General features: G+C 41.7%; 1 protein-coding gene and 34 non-coding genes across 35 annotated transcripts in view; all 35 read left to right on the top strand.

Annotated features, from left to right (window-relative positions):
- LOC115159075 (potassium/sodium hyperpolarization-activated cyclic nucleotide-gated channel 1-like) overlaps positions 1 to 4153 on the top strand; it is a 203474-nt gene extending 199321 nt beyond the window's left edge. The window contains exon 8 of the mRNA XM_029708447.1: positions 1913 to 4153. Coding sequence (XP_029564307.1) covers positions 1913 to 3021 — 1109 coding nt within the window. The 3' untranslated portion in view covers positions 3022 to 4153. The remainder of the gene's footprint in view (positions 1 to 1912) is intronic.
- A 3461-nt stretch (positions 4154 to 7614) lies between these two features.
- trnag-gcc (transfer RNA glycine (anticodon GCC)) lies at positions 7615 to 7685 on the top strand. Its single transcript has one exon. It is a non-coding gene; the product is annotated as a tRNA-Gly (tRNA).
- A 4794-nt stretch (positions 7686 to 12479) lies between these two features.
- On the top strand, positions 12480 to 12550 carry trnag-gcc (transfer RNA glycine (anticodon GCC)). The gene has a single exon. It is a non-coding gene; the product is annotated as a tRNA-Gly (tRNA).
- Positions 12551 to 13103: 553 nt separating this feature from the next.
- trnad-guc (transfer RNA aspartic acid (anticodon GUC)) lies at positions 13104 to 13175 on the top strand. The gene has a single exon. It is a non-coding gene; the product is annotated as a tRNA-Asp (tRNA).
- Positions 13176 to 13292: 117 nt separating this feature from the next.
- trnag-gcc (transfer RNA glycine (anticodon GCC)) lies at positions 13293 to 13363 on the top strand. Its single transcript has one exon. It is a non-coding gene; the product is annotated as a tRNA-Gly (tRNA).
- A 552-nt stretch (positions 13364 to 13915) lies between these two features.
- Positions 13916 to 13987, top strand: trnad-guc (transfer RNA aspartic acid (anticodon GUC)). The gene has a single exon. It is a non-coding gene; the product is annotated as a tRNA-Asp (tRNA).
- Positions 13988 to 14104: 117 nt separating this feature from the next.
- On the top strand, positions 14105 to 14175 carry trnag-gcc (transfer RNA glycine (anticodon GCC)). The gene has a single exon. It is a non-coding gene; the product is annotated as a tRNA-Gly (tRNA).
- A 552-nt stretch (positions 14176 to 14727) lies between these two features.
- On the top strand, positions 14728 to 14799 carry trnad-guc (transfer RNA aspartic acid (anticodon GUC)). Its single transcript has one exon. It is a non-coding gene; the product is annotated as a tRNA-Asp (tRNA).
- A 117-nt stretch (positions 14800 to 14916) lies between these two features.
- trnag-gcc (transfer RNA glycine (anticodon GCC)) lies at positions 14917 to 14987 on the top strand. Its single transcript has one exon. It is a non-coding gene; the product is annotated as a tRNA-Gly (tRNA).
- A 552-nt stretch (positions 14988 to 15539) lies between these two features.
- Positions 15540 to 15611, top strand: trnad-guc (transfer RNA aspartic acid (anticodon GUC)). Its single transcript has one exon. It is a non-coding gene; the product is annotated as a tRNA-Asp (tRNA).
- A 117-nt stretch (positions 15612 to 15728) lies between these two features.
- On the top strand, positions 15729 to 15799 carry trnag-gcc (transfer RNA glycine (anticodon GCC)). Its single transcript has one exon. It is a non-coding gene; the product is annotated as a tRNA-Gly (tRNA).
- Positions 15800 to 16351: 552 nt separating this feature from the next.
- trnad-guc (transfer RNA aspartic acid (anticodon GUC)) lies at positions 16352 to 16423 on the top strand. The gene has a single exon. It is a non-coding gene; the product is annotated as a tRNA-Asp (tRNA).
- Positions 16424 to 16540: 117 nt separating this feature from the next.
- On the top strand, positions 16541 to 16611 carry trnag-gcc (transfer RNA glycine (anticodon GCC)). Its single transcript has one exon. It is a non-coding gene; the product is annotated as a tRNA-Gly (tRNA).
- Positions 16612 to 17163: 552 nt separating this feature from the next.
- On the top strand, positions 17164 to 17235 carry trnad-guc (transfer RNA aspartic acid (anticodon GUC)). The gene has a single exon. It is a non-coding gene; the product is annotated as a tRNA-Asp (tRNA).
- A 117-nt stretch (positions 17236 to 17352) lies between these two features.
- trnag-gcc (transfer RNA glycine (anticodon GCC)) lies at positions 17353 to 17423 on the top strand. The gene has a single exon. It is a non-coding gene; the product is annotated as a tRNA-Gly (tRNA).
- A 552-nt stretch (positions 17424 to 17975) lies between these two features.
- trnad-guc (transfer RNA aspartic acid (anticodon GUC)) lies at positions 17976 to 18047 on the top strand. The gene has a single exon. It is a non-coding gene; the product is annotated as a tRNA-Asp (tRNA).
- Positions 18048 to 18164: 117 nt separating this feature from the next.
- On the top strand, positions 18165 to 18235 carry trnag-gcc (transfer RNA glycine (anticodon GCC)). The gene has a single exon. It is a non-coding gene; the product is annotated as a tRNA-Gly (tRNA).
- A 552-nt stretch (positions 18236 to 18787) lies between these two features.
- On the top strand, positions 18788 to 18859 carry trnad-guc (transfer RNA aspartic acid (anticodon GUC)). Its single transcript has one exon. It is a non-coding gene; the product is annotated as a tRNA-Asp (tRNA).
- A 117-nt stretch (positions 18860 to 18976) lies between these two features.
- On the top strand, positions 18977 to 19047 carry trnag-gcc (transfer RNA glycine (anticodon GCC)). Its single transcript has one exon. It is a non-coding gene; the product is annotated as a tRNA-Gly (tRNA).
- Positions 19048 to 19599: 552 nt separating this feature from the next.
- trnad-guc (transfer RNA aspartic acid (anticodon GUC)) lies at positions 19600 to 19671 on the top strand. The gene has a single exon. It is a non-coding gene; the product is annotated as a tRNA-Asp (tRNA).
- A 117-nt stretch (positions 19672 to 19788) lies between these two features.
- trnag-gcc (transfer RNA glycine (anticodon GCC)) lies at positions 19789 to 19859 on the top strand. The gene has a single exon. It is a non-coding gene; the product is annotated as a tRNA-Gly (tRNA).
- A 650-nt stretch (positions 19860 to 20509) lies between these two features.
- Positions 20510 to 20580, top strand: trnag-gcc (transfer RNA glycine (anticodon GCC)). The gene has a single exon. It is a non-coding gene; the product is annotated as a tRNA-Gly (tRNA).
- Positions 20581 to 21132: 552 nt separating this feature from the next.
- Positions 21133 to 21204, top strand: trnad-guc (transfer RNA aspartic acid (anticodon GUC)). Its single transcript has one exon. It is a non-coding gene; the product is annotated as a tRNA-Asp (tRNA).
- A 117-nt stretch (positions 21205 to 21321) lies between these two features.
- trnag-gcc (transfer RNA glycine (anticodon GCC)) lies at positions 21322 to 21392 on the top strand. The gene has a single exon. It is a non-coding gene; the product is annotated as a tRNA-Gly (tRNA).
- Positions 21393 to 21944: 552 nt separating this feature from the next.
- Positions 21945 to 22016, top strand: trnad-guc (transfer RNA aspartic acid (anticodon GUC)). The gene has a single exon. It is a non-coding gene; the product is annotated as a tRNA-Asp (tRNA).
- A 117-nt stretch (positions 22017 to 22133) lies between these two features.
- Positions 22134 to 22204, top strand: trnag-gcc (transfer RNA glycine (anticodon GCC)). The gene has a single exon. It is a non-coding gene; the product is annotated as a tRNA-Gly (tRNA).
- Positions 22205 to 22756: 552 nt separating this feature from the next.
- Positions 22757 to 22828, top strand: trnad-guc (transfer RNA aspartic acid (anticodon GUC)). Its single transcript has one exon. It is a non-coding gene; the product is annotated as a tRNA-Asp (tRNA).
- Positions 22829 to 22945: 117 nt separating this feature from the next.
- Positions 22946 to 23016, top strand: trnag-gcc (transfer RNA glycine (anticodon GCC)). The gene has a single exon. It is a non-coding gene; the product is annotated as a tRNA-Gly (tRNA).
- A 552-nt stretch (positions 23017 to 23568) lies between these two features.
- On the top strand, positions 23569 to 23640 carry trnad-guc (transfer RNA aspartic acid (anticodon GUC)). The gene has a single exon. It is a non-coding gene; the product is annotated as a tRNA-Asp (tRNA).
- Positions 23641 to 23757: 117 nt separating this feature from the next.
- Positions 23758 to 23828, top strand: trnag-gcc (transfer RNA glycine (anticodon GCC)). The gene has a single exon. It is a non-coding gene; the product is annotated as a tRNA-Gly (tRNA).
- A 552-nt stretch (positions 23829 to 24380) lies between these two features.
- On the top strand, positions 24381 to 24452 carry trnad-guc (transfer RNA aspartic acid (anticodon GUC)). Its single transcript has one exon. It is a non-coding gene; the product is annotated as a tRNA-Asp (tRNA).
- A 117-nt stretch (positions 24453 to 24569) lies between these two features.
- trnag-gcc (transfer RNA glycine (anticodon GCC)) lies at positions 24570 to 24640 on the top strand. The gene has a single exon. It is a non-coding gene; the product is annotated as a tRNA-Gly (tRNA).
- Positions 24641 to 25192: 552 nt separating this feature from the next.
- trnad-guc (transfer RNA aspartic acid (anticodon GUC)) lies at positions 25193 to 25264 on the top strand. The gene has a single exon. It is a non-coding gene; the product is annotated as a tRNA-Asp (tRNA).
- Positions 25265 to 25381: 117 nt separating this feature from the next.
- On the top strand, positions 25382 to 25452 carry trnag-gcc (transfer RNA glycine (anticodon GCC)). The gene has a single exon. It is a non-coding gene; the product is annotated as a tRNA-Gly (tRNA).
- Positions 25453 to 26004: 552 nt separating this feature from the next.
- Positions 26005 to 26076, top strand: trnad-guc (transfer RNA aspartic acid (anticodon GUC)). Its single transcript has one exon. It is a non-coding gene; the product is annotated as a tRNA-Asp (tRNA).
- Positions 26077 to 26112: the final 36 nt, after the last annotated feature.

The following is a 26112-nucleotide window of genomic DNA, read 5'->3' as shown; positions in this document are numbered from 1 at the left end:
CACACACACACACACACACACCTCACTCCCCTTCTTGGCTTCCATGGCAACCCCCATGGGAATCTTTCCCCAATAGAATCTTTCCCCCACAGGAAAGACACCTGTTGGCATTCTCACAAACAATCACAACATTGTTTCAATAATATGTAGAACCTTTCTCTCAGCTCTGGTATATAAAGCTTTTTTGAGGCCTTGCTCACAATTAATTCTGTGGCAGCACAATGACCAAATTATATACTGTATGTGAGGCTCTTGATCATATCTTTGATCATGATACTGGTGAGGAGGAGAGAGGCCAGGAAACTGACAGTGAGGATGCATTAGAGGAGGAAGTGTCAGAAGTTGAACACAGAATATGATCCAGACCAAGAGACAACCGATGGAACCATCCAGTGATGAAGAAGAGGGTCATGCTGAGGTTGTTGTAGCATTCCGGTTAAAGTATGGGAATTTGTTCTGGTCTTCATCTCCACCTGAGAGGAGAGGTCGGCTGTCGGCTGAAAATGCTATCAGGATGACCCCACAGCCAACGAGATATGCCATATCCGGGTTGATTACATAAAATCCTGCCACTATTTAAACATTTGAAATGGTTTCAAAACAAATGTCCTTGTTAAACTTTGACACAAAGTAGTCTGTGATAAATAGCACAAAATGTTTCATCTGAGTTTTTGTTTTAGTCAAAGTAATTCATACATTATGCTTTTTTTACTCAAAAATTAGTTGTATGAGCTCAGGTCAATGAGGCCTACAGGCCATAAATAGTAAATAGAACTTATTAAAAACTTGTATTGTTCACAAGAACTTAAGTTGATAAAAAGATCTAACACAACATTAGGTAATAATATATGTATTATTATGGATTTATAATCAGCTATAATGGGGCGGTCATTTTGGACGGGGAACACAGAATTAATTAACATGAAACGAACACAACAGGAGGGTTGAGACATGAAGGTCAGTCAATATGGAATATTCCAAGAACTTTGAAAGTCTTTTCAAGTGCAAGTGTGGGAGGCCCCGGTGCACAACTGAGCAAGAGGACAAGTACATTAGAGTGTCTAGTTTGAGAAACAGATGCCTCAAGTCCTCAACTGGCAGCTTCATTAAATAGTACTCCCAGAGTTGCAAAGAAAAAGCCATATATCAGACTGGCCAATAAAAATAAAATATTAAGATGGGCAAAAGAACAAAGACACTGGACAGAGGAACTCTGCCTAGAAGGCCAGCATTCCGGAGTCGCCTCTTCCCTGTTGATGTTGAGACTGGTGTTTTGTGGGTACTATTTAATGAAGCTGCCAGTTGAGGACTTGTGAGCCGTCTGTTTCTCAAACTAGACACTCTAAAGTACTTGTCCTCTTGCTCAGTTGTGCACCGGGGCCTCCCACTCCTCTTTCTATTCTGGTTAGAGCCAGTTTGCGCTGTTCTGTGAAGGGAGTAGTACACAGCGAATCCTTACAGTGTATTCTGTAGTTTATAGCCAACTGTGGTACTACTGAATGTGCAGTCAAAATGAGTAAGGCGTAAATTGAATGTTTTTTAATTAGATACTGAATCCTATGGTGTATTTGTGAAAATTATTAGAATCTAACCTTTTTTTGGGGGGGGGGGGGTATATCCTAAATCCTTATACTACTCTCTATATTTATATCTTACCTTTTACATCTTACTTCTTAATATCTTATCACTATGTACTATTATGTTTTGTTTTCTTACTACAGTACTCTCACTCAGATTTCCTTATACTTAAACCATAGTCACCCCCATTTATACTCACTGTTATCACACCTCATAATAACCAGTGTCATAACATCCACCTTTGCTGGAGTGTATATAGTGTGGTTTGTTAATATGTTAACATGTGTGCCATGGCTGAAGTCAACCTAACCGCTAACTGATCTACTCCTAACAGGAAAGAAGAACAGCCTGCTCCTCCAGAAGTTCCAGAAGGATCTGAACGCTGGGGTGTTCAACACACAGGAGAATGAGATATTGAAGCAGATAATCCGGCAGGACAGGGAGATGGTGATGATGGTGGACCGCAAGCAGTCGCTCACAGGGATGTCGGTCACCGGGATGAATTTCACCCCAATATCTGGAAATTCCATAATTAACTCTCCGGCTCAGCAGCCCTACACCACTGCCCTGGGCAACAACCAGTTTCAGCAGTCAGCCGCCCATTTAACATACAGTGCTTCAGGCATCATTGCCCCCTCCGCCACAGCCGCCGCCCACATCCTGCCAGCCTCGTCGCAGGGTGTCTACCCTGTCCCCAGTGTCTCCCACAGCAACTTGAACTCATCCTCGCCCGTCTCCCAGACCCCCCTCTCTCTACAGCAGCAAGGGGCTATCATGTCCCCGGTATCCTTCAATACGGCTGTGTGCAGTCCACCCATGCAGACCCCTGGGCTGCTAGTACGCAGCTTCCAGTATGGCTCGCCCACTGCCTCCCAGCTCTCCCTTATCCAGCAGCCGCTGTCTACTGCCCTACCACCCCAACAACCACTACCACAGCAACCACAACAGCTTCCCCAGCAAACCGGAGGAGCTGCAGCCTCCTCGGCAACACAACAACCACAACAGCAGCAGCAGCCAACACAGCAGCAAGTCCCTTCACCTCAGAGGGGTGAAATTCTGCACAAGGGCAGCCATACTCTCCAGTCTGGAAGCCTGAGTCAAGACGTGCGCCACCTATCTGCCTCCCAACCCTCCCTGCCCCATGACACATCCCTGGGGCCCAGAGCGCACGCTGGAGTGTCCGGGGACTGCCTGTCCTCCATCGCCCTGCCGGTGGCTGCGGTCCAGGGGACAGCTATGCAGAGCGGTCTCCGCACCACAGTGCCCCAGAGGGTCAACCTGTTCCGCCAGATGTCATCGGGAGCATTGCCCCCGGTGCGAGCGGTGTCCTCTACAGCCCAGCACAGGGATTCCACAGGCTCTAGAAAAGATTATAGAAGAGATTCTAACTTAAGCAGTACAGAGACCGACCAAGATAAGATGCGGTTCACATCAAATTTATGATCCCATTTTACTTTTTTAAACTTCTGTTTGAATTCATTTTTAATGGAGATACAATATAATACAGGCTACCCTTGTATTATATTTTAGACACATTTCTTCCTAAACTTAAGAATGTATATTCTGTAAATCAAACTAGAATATTTGGCAAAGACTATTTAAAAGCTGTAGTATATAAAACATGAGTATTCCTTTCTGAAAAATATAAATATACAATGTATGGATATTTTAGGGGGGGAGTTGTTTTTGTTTGTTTGTTCTTTTCTGTTTTTGTAAACTGGAATACGTCTTGATGAATCCTGAGTATTTTTTATTTTTTTATTTTATTTGTACCTGTGTAAAGAGGAACAAATATCTTCTCATACTACACAGCTTTATCACCACTGTGGAATAACTGACGCAAGCGAACCTTGAAACTGTCAAAAAGCACACACTCAAACATAAATCTGATTACAAATTAGTGGAACCTTTATCTTATCTTAGCAATCAAACACAAGTACAGTAGCTAGGTGTTCCATTGCTCTCAGCAATACATCCTCTTGAGCCACAATATCTTCATAAAGTGGTTCGGATCCAAAGGGCATGAAATAAATATAATTGCTGCTTTTATTTTTATTTTTGGAGAGAAGGATGTTGTGTGGTGTGGGCGAGGGATGGATGATTCTGTTTTTTCTATTCCTAATTTCAGACAGTGATGTAATGTTGCTTAAAAAACGGTGTACATTTATAATATTTCTAAACTAAAGATTATCAACATTATGCAATAGACTGTGATATGAAGATTATCTATATGTGTGTTGTAAATAGTTTTATAGATCAAGTATTTGCAGATACTGTGTGGTGCATTCTCAATCATAACAGTATCTTATTTCTTTCAGGAACCTGGATATCATCTATATGTGGAAAAAAAGTGAATATGTGACAGCAATACATATGTTCATTAGAGATAAGAAAACCTTAATGCAATAGCTAGCACTACTTGATACTGCGAAATGCCTGTTCTGAAGTCAAACTGAGAATCCTTATTTGTCTGTATAATATTTATGTCCTTGTTTCATAATTAATTAATTTATTTTTAATAAAACGCCAAGCAATATATAAGAAGAGAAAGAGAGATTAAAGATTATTTTTTACACTTGAGATTTCAACACTCATTTATGGAGTCGGCTGCTTAATAACACTTTTTATTATACACTTCAAACATGTTTCTTCTTTATGCTACTCCATCTTTGGAACAATATTATTTCTAGAGATGCTATATATGATTTCAGTAAAATGGATAATACCAATAACTTTAATTTTACCAATATATTCATGTTACACAATACAATACCTTGTTAAAGTGTACGTGAAGTTGTCAATAATTTTTTACTGTGGGTGTGTTGGGTGAGTTGCCTACAGCAATTACCAGTTATTATATGTCTGACGACCCACACACAATATGCCACTTTAGAATTACTGTAAATATGAATCATTGTTGAATCTTATATCTTGACTGGAAATGTTTTAATTACTTTTGACACCATTTGATTCCCTATTTTTTCATGAAATTGTTTATTTAGTCCACTGAAAGAACTAAGTTTGAAAAAGCAAAATGTGTTACATGTTTGGATGTTATATTCTGTCAGCTTTTTTTAATTGTTGATTTTTAACATTTTCTCTTCATTGACTAGCCTTTCATATCATGTATTGTGAATAATGTGATAGAATAGTGTGGCAGGTTGAATGCTATTTTTTAAAATCTCATTCATCTCAATGGAAAGAAAAGTCTTCCTGCCGACAGACAATTGATACATTTTCTAGGACTTTTTCAGCAATATGCCTATGTTGTAGGTTTGCATTCTAGGAGTGTATAATATCAGCTGTTAACTGGGTATTACTGTGTTCTCAACTTACCAGTCACAGTCAACAGATGTTGAAGAGACAGATGTGACCTTTCCAGACACTTCTGGGAAGTGTCATAAAGTCAAGTGTTCAGGGACGATTTTCCAAAAATGTGTTATTAGCGCGAGATCAACACATGCTGGTTTGCATTAAGGTGTCTTTCTCATGTGTGTGTGAATTCATCATATCATGGCCTAGATACTCTAAGCTGACTGGGGAATATCTTAAAATCAGAATACTGTGACTAACATCGGTAATAAGAGGAGTAATCTTTTGGTTGTTGAAAATTTCAATCAAATCAATCAAATTTTCAACATGCTGACAATTAAATTCAACATGTGCAATAACAACACATTACAGTAAACAATAGTAACTGTAACAATAGCAACAACAAAAAACATTTATGCACCTATTTATTTAGTATCCTGAGGGTCCAGAAATGTGACTCAACTGTAAGTCAATCAAATGAGGTCAGACATGATAACACCGCTTACCCTGTAAGGTTGTAGGCTATTTGACATGCTTATGAATTTATGTTTTTGTTTGTTAAAGAACCCAATGAATTGTGTATCACGACCATGTGAGTAATGAGTATGATATTTTCCTCACACACAATGACAACAACCTCTCATGGTTTTAGAGACGGTCTTCATGGCACCAAACAGGCTCTATCAGAGTTTAAAAATATTTGAACAGTACTTCAATACAGACGTGTTTCAATATTCTACCAATACAGAGTCCACCCACAAAATGTCTCATAAAAAGCATGCACTCTCACAAACACTTAAAAAAAGATAGTATCTACAAATGTTGACGTTCAATGTAGTGTGAGATTATGTTTTGTTGTTTTGTTCATTGTTTGCCTAGACATTATTCATGTGTAACGGAAGCATTTGAATTTTCACAAAAAGGACATTCTTAAGTATTTGTGCCTAAAATTATTGCAATGTTCCATTCTTTGAGTGTGAAGAGCTACGATGTGTATATGTGCCTGCGGCCACACATGCATTCATTTAGCAGATGCTCTTATCCAGAGCGACTTACAGCAGTGAATGTATACATTTAATTTTTTTTTTTGTACTGGCCCCCCGTGGGAATCAAACCCACAACCCTGGCGTTGCACACATCACGCTGGTGTTGCAAACACCATGCTTTACCAACTGAGCCACAGGGAAGACCCTATGTGTTCTATGTTTCAGTATTTTTAGAGAGGAAGATGTAAGCAATGAAGGTGGCCAAATGTCTCTGTTTATCAGTTGGAATTTTTTAACACAATGTGAACTTCTATAAAATGGTTCTGTCATTCTATTCTAGCATTCTCAGAATTACAGTAATGACTAGTACAGTAAGAAGTGCAGTCTATAGAACTGGGAAGGTATAACATGACAAGTTGACTAGACATTATAGAAATTCTGAGCACATGTGTAACTTTCTTTGTAGCTAGCCGCTGATGATGGGTTGATTATTAATGCTGCATGGAATGAAACTGGCCAAAGCAAAACATTCTAAGTAATTTTCTTTGTTTTGAAAACCGATACAGACTCTTCAGTCAGTTAGATGAAGTGGAAAGAAGGTTAAAAGGGAGATATATTATCTAGATTCTAGATTGGAACTCTCTGGCCCATTCTAGGGTTCTACATGTGGAGAGATGTTCTATTCCAACAAAGAGCGCTTAATCCTGTTCTGCCATAGTAAACTTTCTTTCTTACTGTTCTGCCATAGGAACTAGTACTCTACACAGTTCAGATGGATAGCAGCACTGTTTTTGACGCATGCCTTTGGAGGGAAAGTTTCCTAACTATGTGCTTTTTTCACAATAATTCTGACCACAGCTAGCTAGCATTCTGGAATGGGCATTATGATGATGTTTGTAGCACAGCATGAAGGGACACATGCGTTTACCATTTTAGCAGTATGGAGAACACTGAATAATCCAGCACATAAGTTTGTATATATATATATATATATATTTTTTTTTTTATTTTTTTTAATGCAAAAATAACAAAAGAACAGTGCCCGTAGAAAGGAAATAGGGATTGTATTCACAAAGCCTCAGAGTAGAATTGCTGATCTAGGACAGTTTTAACTTTTAGATTATAATGACGGCACTAAACTGATCTTCCTAGATCAGCACTCACACTCTGAGACGCTTTGTGAATAAGGGCCCGGACCTTTTGGTTTACGACCTCGACAATACAGGTTTAATATGTTTACTGATAATGTGCATGTTGGAGAGAGAGGGGAAGATTATGGAGATAATGTTGTAACGAGCCATACGTACACTCCCCTTAAAACCTGCTGACAGACCTGATCATTGTTGAGCTCATTCATGTTAGTTAACCAAGGCTGGGTAAAAATGAACAATTAGTTGGTTACTTGACACAGGCTATGGAAAGGTACATGTAAAACGTTCTTACAACTATATGCAGACAAACGGTGTTTGTAATTTTTTGGGGGGGATTTCTGTTTTTATTTTTGTTTGTTTGTAAATAAACCTTTAAAATATAGAAAATAAAATACATTGTCATTTAGCTGCTGAGTTTGCGTGTCATTTTGTTTCTCAATGTTTTTAGACAGACAGACAGACAGACAGACAGACAGACAGACAGACAGACAGACAGACAGACAGACAGACAGACAGACAGACAGACAGACAGACAGACAGACAGACAGACAGATTTCCAGCCGTGAGGGTTATTTCAGCATTGCAAGGCATTGGTTGTTCAGTGGTAGAATTCTCGCCTGCCACGCGGGAGGCCCGGGTTCGATTCCCGGCCAATGCAGGAACTTTTGAACAAGTCATTTTGACAAGCATGCAACCCCCTGAGGAAGAAATCTCTGTTTAGATTGCCAGGCTAGCAGCAATCTCTGGTCATGGTAGAATTCTTAACTGACTCTTGAAAAGTCTGAGTTTGGGTTCACTTACCGTTTGGACATTTACGCATTCTCAGTAGACTTTTGGGAATCCATTGTAGATTTCCAGTGTGTGAGGTGATGTACTTTGTGCAAGGCTTTAGTTGTTAAATGGGAAACGAATATCCAACAAGTCAGTGACAACTGTCTTGAGGTTGGCCTTTGCGACTATGTCCTGGGATTTTCCACAAACACCTCACCTTCTAACTACTATCGTGTGGCTTGTGAGCGGTATAGAGCAAAACCGAATACATGTACGTGTTCGTAAACCGAATACATGTACGTGTTCGTGAGGGTCTCAGCTTTCCATAGATGGGTCATAGTAGTCTCTAGCTCTAACCATTCAGTCTCTACAGATGATTTTGTTGGAAGGGTTTTTATTTTTTTATTTTATTTGTACCTGTGTAAAGAGGAACAAATATCTTCTCATACTACACAGCTTTATCACCACTGTGGAATAACTGACGCAAGCGAACCTTGAAACTGTCAAAAAGCACACACTCAAACATAAATCTGATTACAAATTAGTGGAACCTTTATCTTATCTTAGCAATCAAACACAAGTACAGTAGCTAGGTGTTCCATTGCTCTCAGCAATACATCCTCTTGAGCCACAATATCTTCATAAAGTGGTTCGGATCCAAAGGGCATGAAATAAATATAATTGCTGCTTTTATTTTTATTTTTGGAGAGAAGGATGTTGTGTGGTGTGGGCGAGGGATGGATGATTCTGTTTTTTCTATTCCTAATTTCAGACAGTGATGTAATGTTGCTTAAAAAACGGTGTACATTTATAATATTTCTAAACTAAAGATTATCAACATTATGCAATAGACTGTGATATGAAGATTATCTATATGTGTGTTGTAAATAGTTTTATAGATCAAGTATTTGCAGATACTGTGTGGTGCATTCTCAATCATAACAGTATCTTATTTCTTTCAGGAACCTGGATATCATCTATATGTGGAAAAAAAGTGAATATGTGACAGCAATACATATGTTCATTAGAGATAAGAAAACCTTAATGCAATAGCTAGCACTACTTGATACTGCGAAATGCCTGTTCTGAAGTCAAACTGAGAATCCTTATTTGTCTGTATAATATTTATGTCCTTGTTTCATAATTAATTAATTTATTTTTAATAAAACGCCAAGCAATATATAAGAAGAGAAAGAGAGATTAAAGATTATTTTTTACACTTGAGATTTCAACACTCATTTATGGAGTCGGCTGCTTAATAACACTTTTTATTATACACTTCAAACATGTTTCTTCTTTATGCTACTCCATCTTTGGAACAATATTATTTCTAGAGATGCTATATATGATTTCAGTAAAATGGATAATACCAATAACTTTAATTTTACCAATATATTCATGCTACACAATACAATACCTTGTTAAAGTGTACGTGAAGTTGTCAATAATTTTTTACTGTGGGTGTGTTGGGTGAGTTGCCTACAGCAATTACCAGTTATTATATGTCTGACGACCCACACACAATATGCCACTTTAGAATTACTGTAAATATGAATCATTGTTGAATCTTATATCTTGACTGGAAATGTTTTAATTACTTTTGACACCATTTGATTCCCTATTTTTTCATGAAATTGTTTATTTAGTCCACTGAAAGAACTAAGTTTGAAAAAGCAAAATGTGTTACATGTTTGGATGTTATATTCTGTCAGCTTTTTTTAATTGTTGATTTTTAACATTTTCTCTTCATTGACTAGCCTTTCATATCATGTATTGTGAATAATGTGATAGAATAGTGTGGCAGGTTGAATGCTATTTTTTTAAATCTCATTCATCTCAATGGAAAGAAAAGTCTTCCTGCCGACAGACAATTGATACATTTTCTAGGACTTTTTCAGCAATATGCCTATGTTGTAGGTTTGCATTCTAGGAGTGTATAATATCAGCTGTTAACTGGGTATTACTGTGTTCTCAACTTACCAGTCACAGTCAACTGATGTTGAAGAGACAGATGTGACCTTTCCAGACACTTCTGGGAAGTGTCATAAAGTCAAGTGTTCAGGGACGATTTTCCAAAAATGTGTTATTAGCGCGAGATCAACACATGCTGGTTTGCATTAAGGTGTCTTTCTCATGTGTGTGTGAATTCATCATATCATGGCCTAGATACTCTAAGCTGACTGGGGAATATCTTAAAATCAGAATACTGTGACGAACATCGGTAATAAGAGGAGTAATCTTTTGGTTGTTGAAAATTTCAATCAAATCAATCAAATTTTCAACATGCTGACAATTAAATTCAACATGTGCAATAACAACACATTACAGTAAACAATAGTAACTGTAACAATAGCAACAACAAAAAACATTTATGCACCTATTTATTTAGTATCCTGAGGGTCCAGAAATGTGACTCAACTGTAAGTCAATCAAATGAGGTCAGACATGATAACACCGCTTACCCTGTAAGGTTGTAGGCTATTTGACATGCTTATGAATTTATGTTTTTGTTTGTTAAAGAACCCAATGAATTGTGTATCACGACCATGTGAGTAATGAGTATGATATTTTCCTCACACACAATGACAACAACCTCTCATGGTTTTAGAGACGGTCTTCATGGCACCAAACAGGCTCTATCAGAGTTTAAAAATATTTGAACAGTACTTCAATACAGACGTGTTTCAATATTCTACCAATACAGAGTCCACCCACAAAATGTCTCATAAAAAGCATGCACTCTCACAAACACTTAAAAAAAGATAGTATCTACAAATGTTGACGTTCAATGTAGTGTGAGATTATGTTTTGTTGTTTTGTTCATTGTTTGCCTAGACATTATTCATGTGTAACGGAAGCATTTGAATTTTCACAAAAAGGACATTCTTAAGTATTTGTGCCTAAAATTATTGCAATGTTCCATTCTTTGAGTGTGAAGAGCTACGATGTGTATATGTGCCTGCGGCCACACATGCATTCATTTATTACATTTAGCAGATGCTCTTATCCAGAGCGACTTACAGCAGTGAATGTATACATGTAATTTTTTTTTTTTGTACTGGCCCCCCGTGGGAATCAAACCCACAACCCTGGCGTTGCACACATCACGCTGGTGTTGCAAACACCATGCTTTACCAACTGAGCCACAGGGAAGACCCTATGTGTTCTATGTTTCAGTATTTTTAGAGAGGAAGATGTAAGCAATGAAGGTGGCCAAATGTCTCTGTTTATCAGTTGGAATTTTTTAACACAATGTGAACTTCTATAAAATGGTTCTGTCATTCTATTCTAGCATTCTCAGAATTACAGTAATGACTAGTACAGTAAGAAGTGCAGTCTATAGAACTGGGAAGGTATAACATGACAAGTTGACTAGACATTATAGAAATTCTGAGCACATGTGTAACTTTCTTTGTAGCTAGCCGCTGATGATGGGTTGATTATTAATGCTGCATGGAATGAAACTGGCCAAAGCAAAACATTCTAAGTAATTTTCTTTGTTTTGAAAACCGATACAGACTCTTCAGTCAGTTAGATGAAGTGGAAAGAAGGTTAAAAGGGAGATATATTATCTAGATTCTAGATTGGAACTCTCTGGCCCATTCTAGGGTTCTACATGTGGAGAGATGTTCTATTCCAACAAAGAGCGCTTAATCCTGTTCTGCCATAGTAAACTTTCTTTCTTACTGTTCTGCCATAGGAACTAGTACTCTACACAGTTCAGATGGATAGCAGCACTGTTTTTGACGCATGCCTTTGGAGGGAAAGTTTCCTAACTATGTGCTTTTTTCACAATAATTCTGACCACAGCTAGCTAGCATTCTGGAATGGGCATTATGATGATGTTTGTAGCACAGCATGAAGGGACACATGCGTTTACCATTTTAGCAGTATGGAGAACACTGAATAATCCAGCACATAAGTTTGTATATATATATATATATATTTATTTATTTTTTTTTTTTTTTTTAATGCAAAAATAACAAAAGAACAGTGCCCGTAGAAAGGAAATAGGGATTGTATTCACAAAGCCTCAGAGTAGAATTGCTGATCTAGGACAGTTTTAAATTTTAGATTATAATGACGGCACTAAACTGATCTTCCTAGATCAGCACTCACACTCTGAGACGCTTTGTGAATAAGGGCCCGGACCTTTTGGTTTACGACCTCGACAATACAGGTTTAATATGTTTACTGATAATGTGCATGTTGGAGAGAGAGGGGAAGATTATGGAGATAATGTTGTAACGAGCCATACGTACACTCCCCTTAAAACCTGCTGACAGACCTGATCATTGTTGAGCTCATTCATGTTAGTTAACCAAGGCTGGGTAAAAATGAACAATTAGTTGGTTACTTGACACAGGCTATGGAAAGATACATGTAAAACGTTCTTACAACTATATGCAGACAAACGGTGTTTGTAATTTTTTGGGGGGGATTTCTGTTTTTATTTTTGTTTGTTTGTAAATAAACCTTTAAAATATAGAAAATAAAATACATTGTCATTTAGCTGCTGAGTTTGCGTGTCATTTTGTTTCTCAATGTTTTTAGACAGACAGACAGACAGACAGACAGACAGACAGACAGACAGACAGACAGACAGACAGACAGACAGACAGACAGACAGACAGACAGACAGACAGATTTCCAGCCGTGAGGGTTATTTCAGCATTGCAAGGCATTGGTTGTTCAGTGGTAGAATTCTCGCCTGCCACGCGGGAGGCCCGGGTTCGATTCCCGGCCAATGCAGGAACTTTTGAACAAGTCATTTTGACAAGCATGCAACCCCCTGAGGAAGAAATCTCTGTTTAGATTGCCAGGCTAGCAGCAATCTCTGGTCATGGTAGAATTCTCAACTGACTCTTGAAAAGTCTGAGTTTGGGTTCACTTATCCGTTTGGACATTTACGCATTCTCAGTAGACTTTTGTGAATCCATTGTAGATTTCCAGTGTGTGAGGTGATGTACTTTGTGCAAGGCTTTAGTTGTTAAATGGGAAACGAATATCCAACAAGTCAGTGACAACTGTCTTGAGTTTGGCCTTTGCGACTATGTCCTGGGATTTTCCACAAACACCTCACCTTCTAACTACTATCGTGTGGCTTGTGAGCGGTATAGAGCAAAACCGAATACATGTACGTGTTCGTGAGGGTCTCAGCTTTCCATAGATGGGTCATAGTAGTCTCTAGCTCTAACCATTCAGTCTCTACAGATGATTTTGTTGGAAGGGTTAACACCCAACTCTCCAAATTTAGGGATAGTATCCAATGCGCCACATTTTTTCAAATAACCAACCCACCTGCTCCTCGTTAGTATAGTGGTGAGTATCCCCGCCTGTCACGCGGGAGACCGGGGTTCAATTCCCCGACGGGGAGGAAAGAAGGATTTTATTAGGGTGTACAATGTCTGTGAGCCCACAAAGCCGAAAATATGCTTTGAATTAAAGCTTTTGATACGATTTCCAGCCGTGAGGGTTATTTCAGCATTGCAAGGCATTGGTTGTTCAGTGGTAGAATTCTCGCCTGCCACGCGGGAGGCCCGGGTTCGATTCCCGGCCAATGCAGGAACTTTTGAACAAGTCATTTTGACAAGCATGCAACCCCCTGAGGAAGAAATCTCTGTTTAGATTGCCAGGCTAGCAGCAATCTCTGGTCATGGTAGAATTCTCAACTGACTCTTGAAAAGTCTGAGTTTGGGTTCACTTACCGTTTGGACATTTACGCATTCTCAGTAGACTTTTGTGAATCCATTGTAGATTTCCAGTGTGTGAGGTGATGTACTTTGTGCAAGGCTTTAGTTGTTAAATGGGAAACGAATATCCAACAAGTCAGTGACAACTGTCTTGAGTTTGGCCTTTGCGACTATGTCCTGGGATTTTCCACAAACACCTCACCTTCTAACTACTATCGTGTGGCTTGTGAGCGGTATAGAGCAAAACCGAATACATGTACGTGTTTGTGAGGGTCTCAGCTTTCCATAGATGGGTCATAGTAGTCTCTAGCTCTAACCATTCAGTCTCTACAGATGATTTTGTTGGAAGGGTTAACACCCAACTCTCCAAATTTAGGGATAGTATCCAATGCGCCACATTTTTTCAAATAACCAACCCACCTGCTCCTCGTTAGTATAGTGGTGAGTATCCCTGCCTGTCACGCGGGAGACCGGGGTTCAATTCCCCGACGGGGAGGAAAGAAGGATTTTATTAGGGTGTACAATGTCTGTGAGCCCACAAAGCCGAAAATATGCTATGAATTAAAGCTTTTGATACGATTTCCAGCCGTGAGGGTTATTTCAGCATTGCAAGGCATTGGTTGTTCAGTGGTAGAATTCTCGCCTGCCACGCGGGAGGCCCGGGTTCGATTCCCGGCCAATGCAGGAACTTTTGAACAAGTCATTTTGACAAGCATGCAACCCCCTGAGGAAGAAATCTCTGTTTAGATTGCCAGGCTAGCAGCAATCTCTGGTCATGGTAGAATTCTCAACTGACTCTTGAAAAGTCTGAGTTTGGGTTCACTTATCGTTTGGACATTTACGCATTCTCAGTAGACTTTTGTGAATCCATTGTAGATTTCCAGTGTGTGAGGTGATGTACTTTGTGCAAGGCTTTAGTTGTTAAATGGGAAACGAATATCCAACAAGTCAGTGACAACTGTCTTGAGTTTGGCCTTTGCGACTATGTCCTGGGATTTTCCACAAACACCTCACCTTCTAACTACTATCGTGTGGCTTGTGAGCGGTATAGAGCAAAACCGAATACATGTACGTGTTTGTGAGGGTCTCAGCTTTCCATAGATGGGTCATAGTAGTCTCTAGCTCTAACCATTCAGTCTCTACAGATGATTTTGTTGGAAGGGTTAACACCCAACTCTCCAAATTTAGGGATAGTATCCAATGCGCCACATTTTTTCAAATAACCAACCCACCTGCTCCTCGTTAGTATAGTGGTGAGTATCCCCGCCTGTCACGCGGGAGACCGGGGTTCAATTCCCCGACGGGGAGGAAAGAAGGATTTTATTAGGGTGTACAATGTCTGTGAGCCCACAAAGCCGAAAATATGCTTTGAATTAAAGCTTTTGATACGATTTCCAGCCGTGAGGGTTATTTCAGCATTGCAAGGCATTGGTTGTTCAGTGGTAGAATTCTCGCCTGCCACGCGGGAGGCCCGGGTTCGATTCCCGGCCAATGCAGGAACTTTTGAACAAGTCATTTTGACAAGCATGCAACCCCCTGAGGAAGAAATCTCTGTTTAGATTGCCAGGCTAGCAGCAATCTCTGGTCATGGTAGAATTCTCAACTGACTCTTGAAAAGTCTGAGTTTGGGTTCACTTATCGTTTGGACATTTACGCATTCTCAGTAGACTTTTGTGAATCCATTGTAGATTTCCAGTGTGTGAGGTGATGTACTTTGTGCAAGGCTTTAGTTGTTAAATGGGAAACGAATATCCAACAAGTCAGTGACAACTGTCTTGAGTTTGGCCTTTGCGACTATGTCCTGGGATTTTCCACAAACACCTCACCTTCTAACTACTATCGTGTGGCTTGTGAGCGGTATAGAGCAAAACCGAATACATGTACGTGTTTGTGAGGGTCTCAGCTTTCCATAGATGGGTCATAGTAGTCTCTAGCTCTAACCATTCAGTCTCTACAGATGATTTTGTTGGAAGGGTTAACACCCAACTCTCCAAATTTAGGGATAGTATCCAATGCGCCACATTTTTTCAAATAACCAACCCACCTGCTCCTCGTTAGTATAGTGGTGAGTATCCGCGCCTGTCACGCGGGAGACCGGGGTTCAATTCCCCGACTGGGAGGAAAGAAGGATTTTATTAGGGTGTACAATGTCTGTGAGCCCACAAAGCCGAAAATATGCTTTGAATTAAAGCTTTTGATACGATTTCCAGCCGTGAGGGTTATTTCAGCATTGCAAGGCATTGGTTGTTCAGTGGTAGAATTCTCGCCTGCCACGCGGGAGGCCCGGGTTCGATTCCCGGCCAATGCAGGAACTTTTGAACAAGTCATTTTGACAAGCATGCAACCCCCTGAGGAAGAAATCTCTGTTTAGATTGCCAGGCTAGCAGCAATCTCTGGTCATGGTAGAATTCTCAACTGACTCTTGAAAAGTCTGAGTTTGGGTTCACTTATCGTTTGGACATTTACGCATTCTCAGTAGACTTTTGTGAATCCATTGTAGATTTCCAGTGTGTGAGGTGATGTACTTTGTGCAAGGCTTTAGTTGTTAAATGGGAAACGAATATCCAACAAGTCAGTGACAACTGTCTTGAGTTTGGCCTTTGCGACTATGTCCTGGGATTTTCCACAAACACCTCACCTTCTAACTACTATCGTGTGGCTTGTGAGCGGTATAGAGCAAAACCGAATACATGTACGTGTTCGTGAGGGTCTCAGCTTTCCATAGATGGGTCATAGTAGTCTCTAGCTCTAACCATTCAGTCTCTACAGATGATTTTGTTGGAAGGGTTAACACCCAACTCTCCAAATTTAGGGATAGTATCCAATGCGCCACATTTTTTCAAATAACCAACCCACCTGCTCCTCGTTAGTATAGTGGTGAGTATCCCCGCCTGTCACGCGGGAGACCGGGGTTCAATTCCCCGACTGGGAGGAAAGAAGGATTTTATTAGGGTGTACAATGTCTGTGAGCCCACAAAGCCGAAAATATGCTTTGAATTAAAGCTTTTGATACGATTTCCAGCCGTGAGGGTTATTTCAGCATTGCAAGGCATTGGTTGTTCAGTGGTAGAATTCTCGCCTGCCACGCGGGAGGCCCGGGTTCGATTCCCGGCCAATGCAGGAACTTTTGAACAAGTCATTTTGACAAGCATGCAACCCCCTGAGGAAGAAATCTCTGTTTAGATTGCCAGGCTAGCAGCAATCTCTGGTCATGGTAGAATTCTCAACTGACTCTTGAAAAGTCTGAGTTTGGGTTCACTTATCGTTTGGACATTTACGCATTCTCAGTAGACTTTTGTGAATCCATTGTAGATTTCCAGTGTGTGAGGTGATGTACTTTGTGCAAGGCTTTAGTTGTTAAATGGGAAACGAATATCCAACAAGTCAGTGACAACTGTCTTGAGTTTGGCCTTTGCGACTATGTCCTGGGATTTTCCACAAACACCTCACCTTCTAACTACTATCGTGTGGCTTGTGAGCGGTATAGAGCAAAACCGAATACATGTACGTGTTCGTGAGGGTCTCAGCTTTCCATAGATGGGTCATAGTAGTCTCTAGCTCTAACCATTCAGTCTCTACAGATGATTTTGTTGGAAGGGTTAACACCCAACTCTCCAAATTTAGGGATAGTATCCAATGCGCCACATTTTTTCAAATAACCAACCCACCTGCTCCTCGTTAGTATAGTGGTGAGTATCCCCGCCTGTCACGCGGGAGACCGGGGTTCAATTCCCCGACGGGGAGGAAAGAAGGATTTTATTAGGGTGTACAATGTCTGTGAGCCCACAAAGCCGAAAATATGCTTTGAATTAAAGCTTTTGATACGATTTCCAGCCGTGAGGGTTATTTCAGCATTGCAAGGCATTGGTTGTTCAGTGGTAGAATTCTCGCCTGCCACGCGGGAGGCCCGGGTTCGATTCCCGGCCAATGCAGGAACTTTTGAACAAGTCATTTTGACAAGCATGCAACCCCCTGAGGAAGAAATCTCTGTTTAGATTGCCAGGCTAGCAGCAATCTCTGGTCATGGTAGAATTCTTAACTGACTCTTGAAAAGTCTGAGTTTGGGTTCTCTTATCGTTTGGACATTTACGCATTCTCAGTAGACTTTTGTGAATCCATTGTAGATTTCCAGTGTGTGAGGTGATGTACTTTGTGCAAGGCTTTAGTTGTTAAATGGGAAACGAATATCCAACAAGTCAGTGACAACTGTCTTGAGTTTGGCCTTTGCGACTATGTCCTGGGATTTTCCACAAACACCTCACCTTCTAACTACTATCGTGTGGCTTGTGAGCGGTATAGAGCAAAACCGAATACATGTACGTGTTTGTGAGGGTCTCAGCTTTCCATAGATGGGTCATAGTAGTCTCTAGCTCTAACCATTCAGTCTCTACAGATGATTTTGTTGGAAGGGTTAACACCCAACTCTCCAAATTTAGGGATAGTATCCAATGCGCCACATTTTTTCAAATAACCAACCCACCTGCTCCTCGTTAGTATAGTGGTGAGTATCCCCGCCTGTCACGCGGGAGACCGGGGTTCAATTCCCCGACGGGGAGGAAAGAAGGATTTTATTAGGGTGTACAATGTCTGTGAGCCCACAAAGCCGAAAATATGCTTTGAATTAAAGCTTTTGATACGATTTCCAGCCGTGAGGGTTATTTCAGCATTGCAAGGCATTGGTTGTTCAGTGGTAGAATTCTCGCCTGCCACGCGGGAGGCCCGGGTTCGATTCCCGGCCAATGCAGGAACTTTTGAACAAGTCATTTTGACAAGCATGCAACCCCCTGAGGAAGAAATCTCTGTTTAGATTGCCAGGCTAGCAGCAATCTCTGGTCATGGTAGAATTCTCAACTGACTCTTGAAAAGTCTGAGTTTGGGTTCACTTATCGTTTGGACATTTACGCATTCTCAGTAGACTTTTGTGAATCCATTGTAGATTTCCAGTGTGTGAGGTGATGTACTTTGTGCAAGGCTTTAGTTGTTAAATGGGAAACGAATATCCAACAAGTCAGTGACAACTGTCTTGAGTTTGGCCTTTGCGACTATGTCCTGGGATTTTCCACAAACACCTCACCTTCTAACTACTATCGTGTGGCTTGTGAGCGGTATAGAGCAAAACCGAATACATGTACGTGTTCGTGAGGGTCTCAGCTTTCCATAGATGGGTCATAGTAGTCTCTAGCTCTAACCATTCAGTCTCTACAGATGATTTTGTTGGAAGGGTTAACACCCAACTCTCCAAATTTAGGGATAGTATCCAATGCGCCACATTTTTTCAAATAACAAACCCACCTGCTCCTCGTTAGTATAGTGGTGAGTATCCCCGCCTGTCACGCGGGAGACCGGGGTTCAATTCCCCGACGGGGAGGAAAGAAGGATTTTATTAGGGTGTACAATGTCTGTGAGCCCACAAAGCCGAAAATATGCTATGAATTAAAGCTTTTGATACGATTTCCAGCCGTGAGGGTTATTTCAGCATTGCAAGGCATTGGTTGTTCAGTGGTAGAATTCTCGCCTGCCACGCGGGAGGCCCGGGTTCGATTCCCGGCCAATGCAGGAACTTTTGAACAAGTCATTTTGACAAGCATGCAACCCCCTGAGGAAGAAATCTCTGTTTAGATTGCCAGGCTAGCAGCAATCTCTGGTCATGGTAGAATTCTCAACTGACTCTTGAAAAGTCTGAGTTTGGGTTCACTTATCGTTTGGACATTTACGCATTCTCAGTAGACTTTTGTGAATCCATTGTAGATTTCCAGTGTGTGAGGTGATGTACTTTGTGCAAGGCTTTAGTTGTTAAATGGGAAACGAATATCCAACAAGTCAGTGACAACTGTCTTGAGTTTGGCCTTTGCGACTATGTCCTGGGATTTTCCACAAACACCTCACCTTCTAACTACTATCGTGTGGCTTGTGAGCGGTATAGAGCAAAACCGAATACATGTACGTGTTCGTGAGGGTCTCAGCTTTCCATAGATGGGTCATAGTAGTCTCTAGCTCTAACCATTCAGTCTCTACAGATGATTTTGTTGGAAGGGTTAACACCCAACTCTCCAAATTTAGGGATAGTATCCAATGCGCCACATTTTTTCAAATAACCAACCCACCTGCTCCTCGTTAGTATAGTGGTGAGTATCCCCGCCTGTCACGCGGGAGACCGGGGTTCAATTCCCCGACGGGGAGGAAAGAAGGATTTTATTAGGGTGTACAATGTCTGTGAGCCCACAAAGCCGAAAATATGCTTTGAATTAAAGCTTTTGATACGATTTCCAGCCGTGAGGGTTATTTCAGCATTGCAAGGCATTGGTTGTTCAGTGGTAGAATTCTCGCCTGCCACGCGGGAGGCCCGGGTTCGATTCCCGGCCAATGCAGGAACTTTTGAACAAGTCATTTTGACAAGCATGCAACCCCCTGAGGAAGAAATCTCTGTTTAGATTGCCAGGCTAGCAGCAATCTCTGGTCATGGTAGAATCATTTCCAGTGTGTGAGGTGATGTACTTTGTGCAAGGCTTTAGTTGTTAAATGGGAAACGAATATCCAACAAGTCAGTGACAACTGTCTTGAGTTTGGCCTTTGCGACTATGTCCTGGGATTTTCCACAAACACCTCACCTTCTAACTACTATCGTGTGGCTTGTGAGCGGTATAGAGCAAAACCGAATACATGTACGTGTTCGTGAGGGTCTCAGCTTTCCATAGATGGGTCATAGTAGTCTCTAGCTCTAACCATTCAGTCTCTACAGATGATTTTGTTGGAAGGGTTAACACCCAACTCTCCAAATTTAGGGATAGTATCCAATGCGCCACATTTTTTCAAATAACCAACCCACCTGCTCCTCGTTAGTATAGTGGTGAGTCTCCCGCGTGACAGGCGGGAGACCGGGGTTCAATTCCCCGACGGGGAGGAAAGAAGGATTTTATTAGGGTGTACAATGTCTGTGAGCCCACAAAGCCGAAAATATGCTTTGAATTAAAGCTTTTGATACGATTTCCAGCCGTGAGGGTTATTTCAGCATTGCAAGGCATTGGTTGTTCAGTGGTAGAATTCTCGCCTGCCACGCGGGAGGCCCGGGTTCGATTCCCGGCCAATGCAGGAACTTTTGAACAAGTCATTTTGACAAGCATGCAACCCCCTGAGGAAGAAATCTCTGTTTAGATTGCCAGGCTAGCAGCAATCTCTGGTCATGGTAGAATTCTCAACTGACTCTTGAAAAGTCTGAGTTTGGGTTCACTTATCGTTTGGACATTTACGCATTCTCAGTAGACTTTTGTGAATCCATTGTAGATTTCCAGTGTGTGAGGTGATGTACTTTGTGCAAGGCTTTAGTTGTTAAATGGGAAACGAATATCCAACAAGTCAGTGACAACTGTCTTGAGTTTGGCCTTTGCGACTATGTCCTGGGATTTTCCACAAACACCTCACCTTCTAACTACTATCGTGTGGCTTGTGAGCGGTATAGAGCAAAACCGAATACATGTACGTGTTCGTGAGGGTCTCAGCTTTCCATAGATGGGTCATAGTAGTCTCTAGCTCTAACCATTCAGTCTCTACAGATGATTTTGTTGGAAGGGTTAACACCCAACTCTCCAAATTTAGGGATAGTATCCAATGCGCCACATTTTTTCAAATAACCAACCCACCTGCTCCTCGTTAGTATAGTGGTGAGTATCCCCGCCTGTCACGCGGGAGACCGGGGTTCAATTCCCCGACGGGGAGGAAAGAAGGATTTTATTAGGGTGTACAATGTCTGTGAGCCCACAAAGCCGAAAATATGCTTTGAATTAAAGCTTTTGATACGATTTCCAGCCGTGAGGGTTATTTCAGCATTGCAAGGCATTGGTTGTTCAGTGGTAGAATTCTCGCCTGCCACGCGGGAGGCCCGGGTTTGATTCCCGGCCAATGCAGGAACTTTTGAACAAGTCATTTTGACAAGCATGCAACCCCCTGAGGAAGAAATCTCTGTTTAGATTGCCAGGCTAGCAGCAATCTCTGGTCATGGTAGAATTCTCAACTGACTCTTGAAAAGTCTGAGTTTGGGTTCACTTATCGTTTGGACATTTACGCATTCTCAGTAGACTTTTGTGAATCCATTGTAGATTTCCAGTGTGTGAGGTGATGTACTTTGTGCAAGGCTTTAGTTGTTAAATGGGAAACGAATATCCAACAAGTCAGTGACAACTGTCTTGAGTTTGGCCTTTGCGACTATGTCCTGGGATTTTCCACAAACACCTCACCTTCTAACTACTATCGTGTGGCTTGTGAGCGGTATAGAGCAAAACCGAATACATGTACGTGTTCGTGAGGGTCTCAGCTTTCCATAGATGGGTCATAGTAGTCTCTAGCTCTAACCATTCAGTCTCTACAGATGATTTTGTTGGAAGGGTTAACACCCAACTCTCCAAATTTAGGGATAGTATCCAATGCGCCACATTTTTTCAAATAACCAACCCACCTGCTCCTCGTTAGTATAGTGGTGAGTATCCCTGCCTGTCACGCGGGAGACCGGGGTTCAATTCCCCGACGGGGAGGAAAGAAGGATTTTATTAGGGTGTACAATGTCTGTGAGCCCACAAAGCCGAAAATATGCTTTGAATTAAAGCTTTTGATACGATTTCCAGCCGTGAGGGTTATTTCAGCATTGCAAGGCATTGGTTGTTCAGTGGTAGAATTCTCGCCTGCCACGCGGGAGGCCCGGGTTCGATTCCCGGCCAATGCAGGAACTTTTGAACAAGTCATTTTGACAAGCATGCAACCCCCTGAGGAAGAAATCTCTGTTTAGATTGCCAGGCTAGCAGCAATCTCTGGTCATGGTAGAATTCTCAACTGACTCTTGAAAAGTCTGAGTTTGGGTTCTCTTATCGTTTGGACATTTACGCATTCTCAGTAGACTTTTGTGAATCCATTGTAGATTTCCAGTGTGTGAGGTGATGTACTTTGTGCAAGGCTTTAGTTGTTAAATGGGAAACGAATATCCAACAAGTCAGTGACAACTGTCTTGAGTTTGGCCTTTGCGACTATGTCCTGGGATTTTCCACAAACACCTCACCTTCTAACTACTATCGTGTGGCTTGTGAGCGGTATAGAGCAAAACCGAATACATGTACGTGTTCGTGAGGGTCTCAGCTTTCCATAGATGGGTCATAGTAGTCTCTAGCTCTAACCATTCAGTCTCTACAGATGATTTTGTTGGAAGGGTTAACACCCAACTCTCCAAATTTAGTGATAGTATCCAATGCGCCACATTTTTTCAAATAACCAACCCACCTGCTCCTCGTTAGTATAGTGGTGAGTATCCCCGCCTGTCACGCGGGAGACCGGGGTTCAATTCCCCGACGGGGAGGAAAGAAGGATTTTATTAGGGTGTACAATGTCTGTGAGCCCACAAAGCCGAAAATATGCTTTGAATTAAAGCTTTTGATACGATTTCCAGCCGTGAGGGTTATTTCAGCATTGCAAGGCATTGGTTGTTCAGTGGTAGAATTCTCGCCTGCCACGCGGGAGGCCCGGGTTCGATTCCCGGCCAATGCAGGAACTTTTGAACAAGTCATTTTGACAAGCATGCAACCCCCTGAGGAAGAAATCTCTGTTTAGATTGCCAGGCTAGCAGCAATCTCTGGTCATGGTAGAATTCTCAACTGACTCTTGAAAAGTCTGAGTTTGGGTTCACTTATCGTTTGGACATTTACGCATTCTCAGTAGACTTTTGTGAATCCATTGTAGATTTCCAGTGTGTGAGGTGATGTACTTTGTGCAAGGCTTTAGTTGTTAAATGGGAAACGAATATCCAACAAGTCAGTGACAACTGTCTTGAGTTTGGCCTTTGCGACTATGTCCTGGGATTTTCCACAAACACCTCACCTTCTAACTACTATCGTGTGGCTTGTGAGCGGTATAGAGCAAAACCGAATACATGTACGTGTTTGTGAGGGTCTCAGCTTTCCATAGATGGGTCATAGTAGTCTCTAGCTCTAACCATTCAGTCTCTACAGATGATTTTGTTGGAAGGGTTAACACCCAACTCTCCAAATTTAGGGATAGTATCCAATGCGCCACATTTTTTCAAATAACCAACCCACCTGCTCCTCGTTAGTATAGTGGTGAGTATCCCCGCCTGTCACGCGGGAGACCGGGGTTCAATTCCCCGACGGGGAGGAAAGAAGGATTTTATTAGGGTGTACAATGTCTGTGAGCCCACAAAGCCGAAAATATGCTTTGAATTAAAGCTTTTGATACGATTTCCAGCCGTGAGGGTTATTTCAGCATTGCAAGGCATTGGTTGTTCAGTGGTAGAATTCTCGCCTGCCACGCGGGAGGCCCGGGTTCGATTCCCGGCCAATGCAGGAACTTTTGAACAAGTCATTTTGACAAGCATGCAACCCCCTGAGGAAGAAATCTCTGTTTAGATTGCCAGGCTAGCAGCAATCTCTGGTCATGGTAGAATTCTCAACTGACTCTTGAAAAGTCTGAGTTTGGGTTCACTTATCGTTTGGACATTTACGCATTCTCAGTAGACTTTTGTGAATCCATTGTAGATTTCCAGTGTGTGAGGTGATGTACTTTGTGCAAGGCTTTAGTTGTTAAATGGGAAACGAATATCCAACAAGTCAGTGACAACTGTCTTGAGTTTGGCCTTTGCGACTATGTCCTGGGATTTTCCACAAACACCTCACCTTCTAACTACTATCGTGTGGCTTGTGAGCGGTATAGAGCAAAACCGAATACATGTACGTGTTCGTGAGGGTCTCAGCTTTCCATAGATGGGTCATAGTAGTCTCTAGCTCTAACCATTCAGTCTCTACAGATGATTTTGTTGGAAGGGTTAACACCCAACTCTCCAAATTTAGGGATAGTATCCAATGCGCCACATTTTTTCAAATAACCAACCCACCTGCTCCTCGTTAGTATAGTGGTGAGTATCCCCGCCTGTCACGCGGGAGACCGGGGTTCAATTCCCCGACGGGGAGGAAAGAAGGATTTTATTAGGGTGTACAATGTCTGTGAGCCCACAAAGCCGGAAATATGCTATGAATTAAAGCTTTTGATACGATTTCCAGCCGTGAGGGTTATTTCAGCATTGCAAGGCATTGGTTGTTCAGTGGTAGAATTCTCGCCTGCCACGCGGGAGGCCCGGGTTTGATTCCCGGCCAATGCAGGAACTTTTGAACAAGTCATTTTGACAAGCATGCAACCCCCTGAGGAAGAAATCTCTGTTTAGATTGCCAGGCTAGCAGCAATCTCTGGTCATGGTAGAATTCTCAACTGACTCTTGAAAAGTCTGAGTTTGGGTTCACTTACCGTTTGGACATTTACGCATTCTCAGTAGACTTTTGTGAATCCATTGTAGATTTCCAGTGTGTGAGGTGATGTACTTTGTGCAAGGCTTTAGTTGTTAAATGGGAAACGAATATCCAACAAGTCAGTGACAACTGTCTTGAGTTTGGCCTTTGCGACTATGTCCTGGGATTTTCCACAAACACCTCACCTTCTAACTACTATCGTGTGGCTTGTGAGCGGTATAGAGCAAAACCGAATACATGTACGTGTTCGTGAGGGTCTCAGCTTTCCATAGATGGGTCATAGTAGTCTCTAGCTCTAACCATTCAGTCTCTACAGATGATTTTGTTGGAAGGGTTAACACCCAACTCTCCAAATTTAGGGATAGTATCCAATGCGCCACATTTTTTCAAATAACCAACCCACCTGCTCCTCGTTAGTATAGTGGTGAGTATCCCCGCCTGTCACGCGGGAGACCGGGGTTCAATTCCCCGACGGGGAGGAAAGAAGGATTTTATTAGGGTGTACAATGTCTGTGAGCCCACAAAGCCGAAAATATGCTTTGAATTAAAGCTTTTGATACGATTTCCAGCCGTGAGGGTTATTTCAGCATTGCAAGGCATTGGTTGTTCAGTGGTAGAATTCTCGCCTGCCACGCGGGAGGCCCGGGTTCGATTCCCGGCCAATGCAGGAACTTTTGAACAAGTCATTTTGACAAGCATGCAACCCCCTGAGGAAGAAATCTCTGTTTAGATTGCCAGGCTAGCAGCAATCTCTGGTCATGGTAGAATTCTCAACTGACTCTTGAAAAGTCTGAGTTTGGGTTCACTTATCGTTTGGACATTTACGCATTCTCAGTAGACTTTTGTGAATCCATTGTAGATTTCCAGTGTGTGAGGTGATGTACTTTGTGCAAGGCTTTAGTTGTTAAATGGGAAACGAATATCCAACAAGTCAGTGACAACTGTCTTGAGTTTGGCCTTTGCGACTATGTCCTGGGATTTTCCACAAACACCTCACCTTCTAACTACTATCGTGTGGCTTGTGAGCGGTATAGAGCAAAACCGAATACATGTACGTGTTCGTGAGGGTCTCAGCTTTCCATAGATGGGTCATAGTAGTCTCTAGCTCTAACCATTCAGTCTCTACAGATGATTTTGTTGGAAGGGTTAACACCCAACTCTCCAAATTTAGGGATAGTATCCAATGCGCCACATTTTTTCAAATAACAAACCCACCTGCTCCTCGTTAGTATAGTGGTGAGTATCCCCGCCTGTCACGCGGGAGACCGGGGTTCAATTCCCCGACGGGGAGGAAAGAAGGATTTTATTAGGGTGTACAATGTCTGTG

This window comes from Salmo trutta, chromosome 23 (assembly GCF_901001165.1).
Source record: "Salmo trutta chromosome 23, fSalTru1.1, whole genome shotgun sequence".
NCBI classification, from domain to species: Eukaryota; Metazoa; Chordata; class Actinopteri; order Salmoniformes; family Salmonidae; genus Salmo; species Salmo trutta.
Note: the sequence above shows the minus strand (reverse complement) of the source record. Positions and strands in the feature narration are given on the sequence as shown.